The sequence below is a fragment of the Gadus morhua genome, chromosome 7 (assembly GCF_902167405.1).
Source record: "Gadus morhua chromosome 7, gadMor3.0, whole genome shotgun sequence".
Lineage (NCBI taxonomy): Eukaryota > Metazoa > Chordata > Actinopteri > Gadiformes > Gadidae > Gadus > Gadus morhua.
Window position 1 is genome coordinate 23919582 of NC_044054.1, and position 11667 is coordinate 23931248.

Here is an 11667-nt window from a genome sequence, read left to right on the forward strand (position 1 = left end):
TGTGTGTGTGTGTGTGTGTGTGTGTCTGTGGGGAGATGGTGAGATACGGGAATATACAACTATATTGTGATACGTGCTATTCTGCAAGTCGGATCTACCATCTCTCTCTTTGCCTCTTTCTCTCTCCCTCTCTGCCTCTCCCTCTCTCTGTTTTTCTCCCACTGTCTCACAGATATAAAAATACTCCTATATCCGCCCCACGCATGCACACAGCGCCATGGGCACCGTTTTTTCCTCACGCACTACTACTGTAACATTACCGCGGTCGTCATACCGTCGCCAACTACTGTTACGCCATTAACCAGAGACGCTCACGGCGCCTCCTCTTTCCAATAACCCCCATACCACCACCCCTGCCTTCCCCAACCCCGGGGTGAACCTGTTGCCCCCATATGTGTCGAGGGACGGCCCACAGAAAGAGCATAGGGTATCACACCCACAGTGGACATGAGAGAATAAGACGGGATCCATTCCACTCAACCAGAAAGAACCTCTACAGCCTTTTAGCAGGTCAGTAGTGTTGTTTGATGTTCCTACTCCTTGCATGTAAGAGTGACCTGATAGTGTTGGAGCTGGAATGTCTGCCTCCCCCCCACACGCACACCCCAGTCTGAGATATCATTATGCATATCCTTTTTTTTCCATGGTGTATAAATAACTGCTATTGCTCATACTGCATGAACTGTTGTGTGTGTGTGTCTGTGTGTGTGAGTGCGTGTTTGGATGTGTGTGAGATTGAGAGACGGATGGGATTTGAATGAGCTGACAGGGATCTATGTACAGCCTCCCCCCCCCAAACACACACACAGACACACACACACGCACACACACACACACACACACACACACACACACACACACACACACACACACACACACACACACACAAACAGACACACACACACACACTCACACACAAACAGACACACCCACACCCCAAACACCCCACTAAGCAGTCGTCTCTGCTGATCTGTAGGGAAACTGTTATAAACTGCCATCAACTACCATAAACTGCCATAACCCCTCACAGCCAGTTCCCCCGCCCCTGCCCACACACCCCCCTAACCCAGAGCCGACCCCCCTTAACTCAGAGCCGACACACATGGGAGGGGTCCCGTGTGATCAAGGCGAACGTTGTGGGAGGCCGAGAGAGAGAGAGAGAGAGAGAGAGAGAGAGAGAGAGAGAGAGAGAGAGAGAGAGAGAGAGAGAGAGAGAGAGAGAGAGAGAGAGAGAGAGAGAGAGAGAGAGAGAGAGAGTGTGTGTCAGATGAGATAGCCCTCCCCTCGCCAGTGATAAGAAGAGGGAGCCAGAGGGGACACAACTCAAAGACCGAGCGCTCAAAACATCCGTCCCCTGCAGGAGTACGTTCACCATCATCACTGTCGCTCATTGGTTTTCCTCCAGCGTTAGGAGCTACTCCCGCTACGACATGGAGCCCACCCCAGGCCCGGCGGCCCCCGAGGGGATCTTGGTGGGCCCGGGGCCCGAAGCGGCACCGCCTACTCCTCGCGGGGACACAGGGGGGGTCCGGGAGACGGTGGGGCGGTTCAAGGCCTCCGTGCAGGCGGCGGTGGAGGAGGTGCGAGGAGAGGTGCGGACCCTGGAGGCCCGTCTGGACCACCGGCTGGAGGAGGTGTGCAGGGGCTGCGGCGGCCTGGCCGAGGCGGTGTCCAGTCTCACGGAGGACAACTGCAGGCTCCGGGCCCAGTTGGACTCCCTGGCCGCCCTGGTTCAGGGGCTGACCGGGGCCGGGGTGAAGGGCCTGACCGGGGATCAGGGGCCGACCAGGGCCGGGCTTCAAGGGCTGACCGGGGCCGGGGTTCAGGGGCTGCCCGCGGCCGAGGTCCCGGCGCTGGTCCAGAACGGTCCCCTGGAAGTGGCGGTGGGGGTGGCGGTGGCTGAGGCGTGTGTGGCCGAGGAGTACGGACATGAACCTTGCCAGCCGCAGGTGCAGCGGGAGGGTTTGAACGGGTCGGAGGCGATTGGCTGGAGCCCTGCGGCTCCGGCCGAGACCACCGCACCGGCTCCCTGGAGGTCTAGAAGACAGGCTCACGTCAACGTGAGTACCCGTGTGTATCTATTTCGTTATGGACCATGAGAGAACTTATTCTGTCGCTAAACCCAGTCAAGCCCCTCTATAGTTTTGAGTAAAGTTGGGTGTTTGTGTGTGTGTGTGTGTGTGTGTGTGTGTGTGTGTGTGTGTGTGTGTGTGTGTGTGTGTGTGTGTGTGTGTGTGTGTGTGTGTGTGTGTGTGTTTATGTGTTGCATCTTTGGCATTCAGACAAGAATCGACGCATTGAGTATTGAAGATATTTTGGAAAGAAAACGTTGTTCTGATTGATTATTACTTTTAAGGATGTGCAAGGTAGTACGGCGAGCTTGGAGTCCAGGATTGCTCAGGCAAGCGGGTCGTTCTGTTAGCGCTCAGAACCAGGAGAGTAGCCTTTCCTTAGCCACTAATGAAGTGGTGACGCATTACCTCAGTGTGAAGACAGATTACGTGTCCGAGAGACGTCTTGTAAACTACACCTTCCGTTGTATACCGTGCAATATTCCCTAATTTCTACTGCACCTTTACTGCACCTGCACGTTTACCCTACTGTTTAGGTGTACTAACTGTATGCTGTATGCTGTACTGTTAACTATGTATAGTAATATCGTTAACTGCCATATTACAAAGGCAACAACAAAAAAACAAAACTATGTTTTAATTGTTCCTATTAGCATCCTGGTTAAGAACAATGTGTAAAGGTTTTCTTTTCCTTTATCTAATATCATACAATCCTATTTTATGATATTGATGCTATGACACAGTCTTTCTCGTTTACAATGCAATGCTGTCCTCTATGTTAAAACTATTTCCACTATTTTCACAATTCTTTGCCATGTCTAGAAACTGGGTTCAGTTTACCTTCCCCTCGGTCCCCATGACAACATCCGGACTACTTACAACTGTATTTAGCCATTCAAACTACAGAATGAAGGATTCAACTAGTAATACCATGATGTTTAAAATTGGTTGTGTTTCCTCATAAATTCTATTTTTGTACGAATATTACCAGTTTAAAACCCCTTGGCTTGGCTTATTCGCAACACGAGCCACCTCCCTCCCTGTTTCTCGCTGCCTGTGACCCCAATTTACATCAGCAGGGCCTCAAAAGGGCACATTTATTTTTGGTGCGTGGCGTTTTGGACTTTTGAGACTGAACGGCCGATCCTGGGGGGGTTGGGTTGGGGGGGATATATTCCACTGATTCAGACATTCAATCATGGGAGCCTCACACACTGCATGGCTGTGTGTTAGTGCATGGGCACGTGCATGTTTGTGAGAGGGTCAAAGAGGAAGCATGCATTTTGATTGTTTGTTTACTTGTTCGTCTTTAATAACTTTACTTGGGATCCCAGTGTTTGTTTTGGTAAATGTCTCTATTATTAACTCTCGTCACGTCATGCCTTTCAAGAGCTTTCTGATAAACTGCACAGGCCTACTGCCTCAACTGATACTGTAGAATTTACCTTCTGCGATGCCAGTATTGTCACCTTCATAGGGACACTAGGAACGTGTCAGAACCTCCCCACACCCACTGGTTGCAAACCATGGAGCTTAATAACCTCCACTCGTGGGAGCAAGCTAAATATTGTATCAGTCCCCCTTATGTGCATCATTATAATGTAATGGAGATCCAAGATCACTCCTCAAGAACCACTTGCGGTCTTCTAGAATACCCTGGGCTCTGCTCTAGAGAATGACGTATCCTTAAGGGAAGCATGCCTTCTTGGCAAACTGTCTTGGGAGTCCCAGTGGAAACTTGGAACCCTCAATGTGTGACCATGTTACAATCCCCCAGTGGGCCTGCCCTGAACCCCCCACCACCCCATCACTCACCCCTTCTGAGGACCAGCTGTTGCCCCAGAGGAACACACACCCCGCTAGGCATTCCGCTCCCCTGAAGTCACCTGGCCACTTCCTCCCTTCAAGGCCCCTTTGGAGACGAGGCGTGACACTTTTCGCACGACCCGGCCTTTTACAACACTATTCAATGCGTCGATTCTTGTCTGAATGCCAAAGATGCAACACACAAAAACACTCAACACACACGCATGTTTCCGAGAAATTGACTCAAAGCTACGGAGGGGCTTGAGTGGGGTAAGCCTGTCATAAAGTTTAGCGACAGAAAAAGTTTGCAGATCATTACATAGCTAATCCCAGATCGCGCTACCTGACCTGGGAGATGATAGCTTGTCTGGTTTGCCGCCACTCTTTATTACCAAGGTGCCTAAATACTTTGTGTCTCGAGGATAGCTATCGGTCAGTTGGGGGGCGGGGGGTAGGGGGTGGTGGTTCTTTTGACAGTCAAAGCCCACTGGGATATAATTAGGTCTTTGTTTAGACCACTCAAGCAAACTCTCCAAATTTCCTAACGCTTTTTTTTTTAGAGAACGGGAGAGAGAGAGATTGAAGGGAGGACATTGGGCTATTTTGGGACGCAAGAGGCGTGGGATGGAGCGTTACACAATTTAAAATAGATAGGTTTGTTGACAACACCTGTCATTGACAGACGGAGCATCAGGGGCTGTAGACAGCTGGAGTGAAACACATGAGGATTGGTCTAGGCATAAGGACAAAGGATTACCACGACAACTGTGCATGCCGTAACAAAGATTATCCCTTTGTTTAAATACACGTCCCGGAAATAAAAAGGGAACATAAAAAAGAGTGCAAGAGTTCAACAGGTTTTGGTTTTATATGCATATTGCATATCCATATGTCTGATGTGACTGCAACATTATGACGTTTATTGATCTATTCATGAGATTCTCTTTTTGTGCTCAATAGGATTCTCATGCAAACTTGGAAAGAGATGGAGCTCAGATAAGTTATGCTGTCTCATCTGTCAACGGCCAGCGCAGAGAACAAGGTACAAGGGCACCCTACCACAACAAATACCGTACTGATATCTCAACTTGAATACCTCAAACCTTTTCCGTAAACCTCTTCTATTGACTTGCAGAGTTACAATAGCTCCTGTTCATGTGAGGGGGATACACTTGTAATTGCTTTCCAAAGAATTCCAATGTGTTCCAAATACTCGAGTGAATCTTGGTGAAACAGCAATTTACATATATCTCATTGTATCCCTTCAACTCCAACCCTCCCCTTGTTCCTACTTCACGTTTCAATATGTTCAGAGATGGCCTGGAAGTCGACTGAGGACTGCTCCTCAAGGGACTCTCTCCAGTCCAGCAGCGATTCATCCACACCATATTCTGTTCAGTGTCCCCAAGGTCAGTCAGGTATGCCTGTAGGTGGGGCCATTATACTTTTTCAATGTCGATGTGGTCTTGAATTGTGTTTACAATTTGTTCTAACTGCACTATTTAAGTTTTTCCATTAGCGATGTCAAGTGACTAGAGTGTTAGCAACAGTTATAGCTATTTCTACCTGCCGTTGGGGAAGGGGTCAAAGGTAAAAATGTACAAGTGGATGGGTGTCTTTTAGATATAGTTTCTCATTCAGATATGTTTTTAATGGAGTTAAAAACTGTAGTAGAAAAGTTACAAAATGCAGGTTTAATTTGTTGCTTTACATTGTTTATCAAATGCCCTACTAATTCAGTGCATGCTTGTCTCAAAAAGGCTGAAGCGTGATATGTCAGTGGGGTCAAGTCAGGGACCAAGTTATCTTTGTTCCTCATCGGAAAGCCCCAGCCTTGCACCGCCTTAGGCCAGTTGGTGGAGTCCACGTGGAAAGGACACGTATGATAGGTATTCATGGATTACAAACAGTTGGAAACAATGATCTTCCATTGGCCTTTTGATGCTGCCGTTAAGGTTAGGGGTTTATGTGGCTCCGGCTGCAGGATCAGACGAGGAATAGTTGTAACCTAACAACAAGTACAAAGTTAAAAATAGTTATGTTTAGCTATTAGGGTTTTGATGAAAACGTGAAGGTATAAAGAAATACATTGTTTTGATTAGATAGTAGTTATGGGGTGTTAAGTTCAAATATGAAGTGAGACATTGTCTTAAGTATTTAAGTTATTGATGAGTAAGTTTAGCTATAAAGTAAGAGCATGTCTTGGGTAGGTGTTAGGTTGATGCAACATTTGTTATATTAATTCATATATTTACCCGAATCCTCTTGGGGAGAGAACGTAATGCTTCTCTCCCCCCCTTATTCGACAAAAAGGCATTCATTACAAGAGAACACAATAGTACCGTGTTTGTTTCTGTATTTCCAGGAAGCGAAGGTGTTCCACTCAGGGAAGCCAATACTGTCAACACGGATCAGGGGAATTGGATGCCTCTTACCCAAACTTCAACTTGTCCTCCTCTGAATAGTTGTTTGACTCCAACTGTAACTGCCCACAGTCCAGCCTCAGAGGAAACTGCTCTCCAAAGCTCACCAACCTTACCTGCAGGTTATTACCAATACAAACACAGTGACGTTTATGAAGAAGATATAGCCTCAGTCAGTATGCATCCATTCACCATTCACAGATTATCCAATCACATTTCCTAATTTTGTCGATCATTTTTTGTGTTTGTCACCTTGCGATGTAAATGCCTGATGAAAAATATGTATGATGGACTTCTGAGTTTGAAATTCCAAATGGATGTTTTGCTAAGCCTCTCTCTAAATGAAAGAAGCATTAGTCGCTATGTGAGGTTTTCCTACAAAGTGCTTCAAGTGGTTTCAGCGGCTAGTGCTAATGCTGTATATGAAGCCCATCTTTTATTGATATTTAAACACAATGTATTATTCCTGTTAAGCTATTACTCCTGACTTACTTTGTATTCCGGTAACAAATATAAACGCTCACCACTGCCTTCTTTACAAAGTACAAATGTAAAGTTTGTCATATTTTAATGAATGTCACTGGTGTGTGACATCATGTGTTCATTTTACAGTAGGCCTACATGTGTCTTCTGAGCTCCCGACTCAAGCATATCTCCCCCTTAGTGCGTCAACCAAACCCAGCTCAGAGTTCACATCACCAGGCTCAATCGGTTAGTCCTTAGGAAAAAAATATGGAAGTGATAATTGTGAGATCATTTTTCGTGGGATTTTTTGTCTTCTTAAAATACAAAAACAATGAGGTTCCTTTAAAATTATTAAAATGACCATCCCCACTGTGTGTCTTGTCTTTCTTCGTCTCTTTCTGTTCATCCAGACGACACTGAACCAAAGCCCCATCTACCTGTCTCAGCCATGCTATCCAGGCCTAATCCCGAGCCTCAGATAGCCGCCAGCCCGCTTCAGTCCCCGGCGCCGCAACCTAAAACCACAGGGCTTTTGGTCACTGAGGGAACTTCAGAGAGGCCAGCGGAGTATGCTTTTAGACGAGGTGAGTGGACCGCTATACTGTGACTCAGGCTGGCTGGACTGGACTGTTGTCAACGGGAACATCATCGACACCTGGTGGCCAGAATTTCAATTACAAGCATACGCCCTAGCCGTTGTGAGAGATGATACAGTAAATACAGAGAGAGCAAGACATTATATGGGTAAAGAGGTGAAGGGCAGTGGAGCTGGTCAGGTGTGTGTGTGTGTGTGTGTGTGTGTGTGTGTGTGTGTGTGTGTGTGTGTGTGTGTGTGTGTGTGTGTGTGTGCGTGCACACTTGTGCACTTCCGTGTGTGTTCACCCACGTCGATTACATTTTGTTACTGGTTGGAAAACTGTCTGCTTATCTTAACATATTGCTAAGATATTAAATTGATTACATTAACTATTACATTCAACTGAATTTATTTACTTTGACAGGCATAGCTGAAATTAAGATGCCAAGTCCCCCGGTTGGCCAGGAGAGGGCAGCACATCTCCCTGTCACAGCAGCCTCCAAACCCAGTCCTGATGCTCCCTCCTCAGCACCCGCGACCAACCATTCGCTTCCAGAACCTCTTGCAGCCAAGCTGAGCGATTATCATTTCAAGCGTGGTAATTTGGAGGCCAACTTTTTTTTAATTATTTAAAAACGCATTTAATAATTCAATTTGAGCTGAGCAGCGTAATAATGGAACAATATATGAGCCATGTATTTGTATTTACTTTCCTTAATGTCTCTGTGTGTCAGATGTCACTGAATCTAAGTCCACCACTGCCATTGCTACTACTGTGACCAAAGCCAACACAGAGTCTTCTCATGCTGTTCAAAGGCCTCCACCTGTTATATTGGAGCCCAAGTTGCCCAGTCAGTTTCCTTTGCCTGACCCCAATGCAAAACCAGGCGAATATCCCTTTAAGAGACGTGAGTAAAGTGGGATGCCATCAATGGATACGGTCATGTTTACTTAAAGAGTGGTGAAGTTCGCTGAATATGCTGAATGGAAGAGATTATAGGTTTCGATAAGTGATTTCATCACCATTCATCTGATATCTGACCTTTTTATAAAATGCTGTCCCTTCTTACTCCAGTACCACTTCTAAAGACTCCCAGTCCCAGCTTAAAGAGAAGTGTAAGCTTCCCTCAGTCCGCAGGTAGGCCAATGCACATTTCAGTCTCCTTTCAACCGACCAAATGTACACAAAACGATTCTCGAGCTCATCTATAGGTTCTTTATTGCTTCTTTATTGTTTGAATTCTTCTTCGTCTTGTCTCTCTGCCTCTCTGGTCCTTCCATGGTTCCATCATTCTCTCACTTGTTTCTTTCTGTCACCCTTTGACCCGTTTACTGCATCCCCACTTCACTTCCCTGTCTCTCTTTTTCCGGGCAGAAAAATTACTTCCCTCCAAAACCCTGGTGAAAAACACAGGTTTCTCTCCTATCTTAGACAAGTAAGTTGCCACTGCGGCTGCTTCCATCCCGCTCTATGGCCTAGCGATGACACGGCTCCGTGTGCTATGCTAACCCGCTGTCCACAGGAAGGCAAGCCGCAAGGAGGGCCCCGGGGCCGGGCTGGGCGGCCTCACAGAGGCACGGCGGGAACCCGGGAAGACGCAGACACTCCCGCAGAACGCCGGGACGCAGGCCAGGCGCGCCATGTTCGAGAGGATGAACTCAGACCCGGTCAAGTGAGATGATTTACATGGGCTGCCCTGAAGCTATTACTATCACTAGCTTTGTCTTTGACTACACTCTTTGATCCAAGGTGAATTGAGGGACACATCCTCAATGACCAGGTTGGGTTTGGGGCCTTTTGTTCCTAGAGGCCTACATGTAGCCCATCGTCACTGGACTGTAATTTCAATCTAAGTAATTTATGGCTTTTCAGTAGTGTATTGTGACCACACACTACTGACCTGAACAGGCTCTTTTGATTACCATGAATACAATGCATGTCAACTAGGTTGTATGTTTTAACATAGGTACCCTATAAAATTTATCTTCAGAGCAGGCATTCTCTCAAAAGAGCCTGTGAGACATATATGTTTAACCCGGTGATACTTCATGTAATTTCTTGTGTCATGTGATTGGTACAGGCCCAAGTCTGCAGACAGCAAACCCAAGCTAAAGCGTTCTCAGAGCTTCGGCGTGTCCAGCGCCAGCGGCATCAAACAGATGCTCCTGGAGTGGTGTCGCTCCAAAACCATTGGTTACAAGGTGGGCCCCGTTAATACCCGGCCAACCCGGTTTTCAGCTGAATTTCGCCTGGTAGCCCTCTTTCCCACAAGCCTCTCGGGTACTGTTCCCAGTTCGGCCATCATCCTCATACTTCAGTAGCACTGTGTATATCCACAAGACTTCACTTGCAGAATAAGCTTCTTTCAGAAATATATAACATAATATTAAATGAGTTACAATGGGTGTTAGGTTGATTTTCTTCATGTACAGTATATCAAAATATACACTTAGCATACACGTGTGAATGCTAACCCCTCTACGGCTCTCAACTCCACCCGATGGGCAGAACATAGACATCCAGAACTTCTCTACCAGCTGGGTCGACGGCATGGCGTTCTGTGCTCTGGTCCACTCCTTCTTCCCTCTGGACTTTGACTACAACACGCTGGACCCTGGCAAGCGCAAGCAAAACCTGCAGCAGGCCTTCACCACGGCAGAGTACGTATACGAGCTAGGACCATGAAGAGGAAGTCAGGAGGTTGTCACTTTAAACATTGCCTCAACGATATACACACACACATTTTTTTTCTGAACCCTGAAAAGAATCAGAGTGAGAAATGGTGATGATGATGATGATGATGATGATGATGATGATGATGATGATGAAGATCGTGACAATACTAAATGCCCAAGACAGATGGTGTTGTGACTTTATTGTTCTCCTCGGTCCTCCAGATCTCAGGCTGACTGCATGCGTCTCATCGAGGTGGAGGACATGTTGGAGATGGGAGACAGACCGGACCCAATGTGCGTGTTTACATATGTCCAGTCTCTCTACAACCACCTCAAGACCTTTGAATGATGCTTCACTCCACCCTCTCACTTGGCTGTGTGGATTGAGCCCCATGTCAATCTTAGATCTTGAGAAATAATGATATTATAGCACTTGTTTTAGTGTGTTGCATACATGAATTGATAGTCGTACTTTTTTTTTTTTTTTTTTATGTGAAACGTCTACTGAGCTGTATTCGTGTATTCGATGTGCTTTGCTCTGTTTACTGTTTGCTTCAATCTTTTTCGATTAGATACATTTTAGAAAGGGCCGTCGTTTCTATAAGCCAATGAAAACAATGCCTAAAGCTGAGGTGAATGAAAATACAGCTGAAACTTCTCACTGAATTCCCCACATTAGTCAAATACAATTGTATTACGATAAAACATGTAATCTGTTATGTCTTAAGTTGCTATAATTCATGGTTAAAAGAAAAGTGAAACACAAATGCTTTGTGTTCCTCTCCGCACATTCATATACAATGGTACCAGTGAGAGAGAGAGAGAGAGAGAGAGAGAGAGAGAGAGAGAGAGAGAGAGAGAGAGAGAGAGAGAGAGAGAGAGAGAGAGAGAGAGAGAGAGAGAGAGAGAGAGAGAGAGAGAGAGAGAGAGAGAGAGCGAGAGAGCAAGAGAGAGAGAGAGGGGGAGTAATACTCTGGCAGAGCTGAGCTGGAAAAATGTATGTTTATGGTATTTCTCATCTATTAGTATGCTTCAGCCAATGGAGGAGACATTCCCCTGTTTATTGACAGTGAAATTTCACATAGGTGTTATACAGTATAAAGAGACAGGAAGATTATATCCGCATAGTAATAATATAAAGTCATTACCATGATCATCCTCACTAATGCATCTATAACCCTAGGAATATAAAAGTGTAGGATTTTAGGGTTTCTTTCTTACTTTTACATAATTTTGCATGACTATGTAGTTATGCATGACTATGTAGGTATGTAGTCATATCGAGTATAGGTTTCAGGAATTCTACTCCCCCTTCAAAAAATGTGGTGTATGATCTTCGATTTGTATCTTGTTTGTATTTAAGCATACACAAAACTTTTATGGTGTCTGCGAAGCCTGTGTCAACACTTATGTTGGAATTCATTCTTTAAATTAAACTAATTGAAAAATTGAATGAACATATTATTAATTATGTTTCCCTCCGAGTTCTGATTAAGTATCATCGCCCAAACCCAGAGGGCAATGTTCTTTTGGCACACGCAGTGATTGGGAATCCAAATAAATTGATTAACACATGATAGTGGCTATACAAGGTGATAACACAACTAGTTGAAATCCATTGGGGACACAGTGACTTCGATACATTTGC

General features: G+C 45.8%; 1 protein-coding gene across 6 annotated transcripts; it reads left to right on the forward strand.

The window, feature by feature from the left end:
- The first annotated feature begins 335 nt into the window (after nucleotides 1–335).
- On the forward strand, nucleotides 336–11472 carry LOC115546713 (polyhomeotic-like protein 1). 6 transcript variants are annotated; one of them, XM_030360407.1, is made up of 15 exons: nucleotides 336–510; nucleotides 1406–2060; nucleotides 4839–4920; nucleotides 5192–5296; nucleotides 6244–6423; nucleotides 6914–7012; nucleotides 7177–7350; nucleotides 7768–7941; nucleotides 8078–8251; nucleotides 8419–8481; nucleotides 8719–8779; nucleotides 8867–9016; nucleotides 9425–9545; nucleotides 9853–10004; nucleotides 10242–11472. In XM_030360407.1, the coding sequence occupies exons 2-15, from the start codon at nucleotides 1431–1433 to the stop codon at nucleotides 10366–10368; spliced, it is 2292 nt and encodes a 763-aa protein (XP_030216267.1). In that variant the 5' UTR covers nucleotides 336–510; nucleotides 1406–1430; the 3' UTR covers nucleotides 10369–11472. The 6 variants fall into 6 exon arrangements, 5 of the variants coding, with proteins under 5 accessions (XP_030216267.1, XP_030216269.1, XP_030216265.1 ...); XM_030360405.1 differs by lacking the exon at nucleotides 336–510 and having other exon boundaries at nucleotides 1229–2060; XM_030360408.1 differs by lacking the exon at nucleotides 336–510 and having other exon boundaries at nucleotides 1231–2060; nucleotides 5192–5287.
- The last annotated feature ends 195 nt before the right edge of the window (nucleotides 11473–11667 follow it).

Bases quoted from the DNA above. Each gene is read 5' to 3' on its own strand.
- LOC115546713 (XM_030360407.1), top strand. From the start codon at position 1,431: ATGGAGCCCACCCCAGGCCCGGCGGCCCCCGAGGGGATCTTGGTGGGC. The intron at 7,013-7,176 runs GTTAGTCCTTAG...CTGTTCATCCAG, and splicing joins CACATCACCAGGCTCAATCG to ACGACACTGAACCAAAGCCC. The intron at 9,546-9,852 runs GTGGGCCCCGTT...CCCGATGGGCAG, and splicing joins CCAAAACCATTGGTTACAAG to AACATAGACATCCAGAACTT.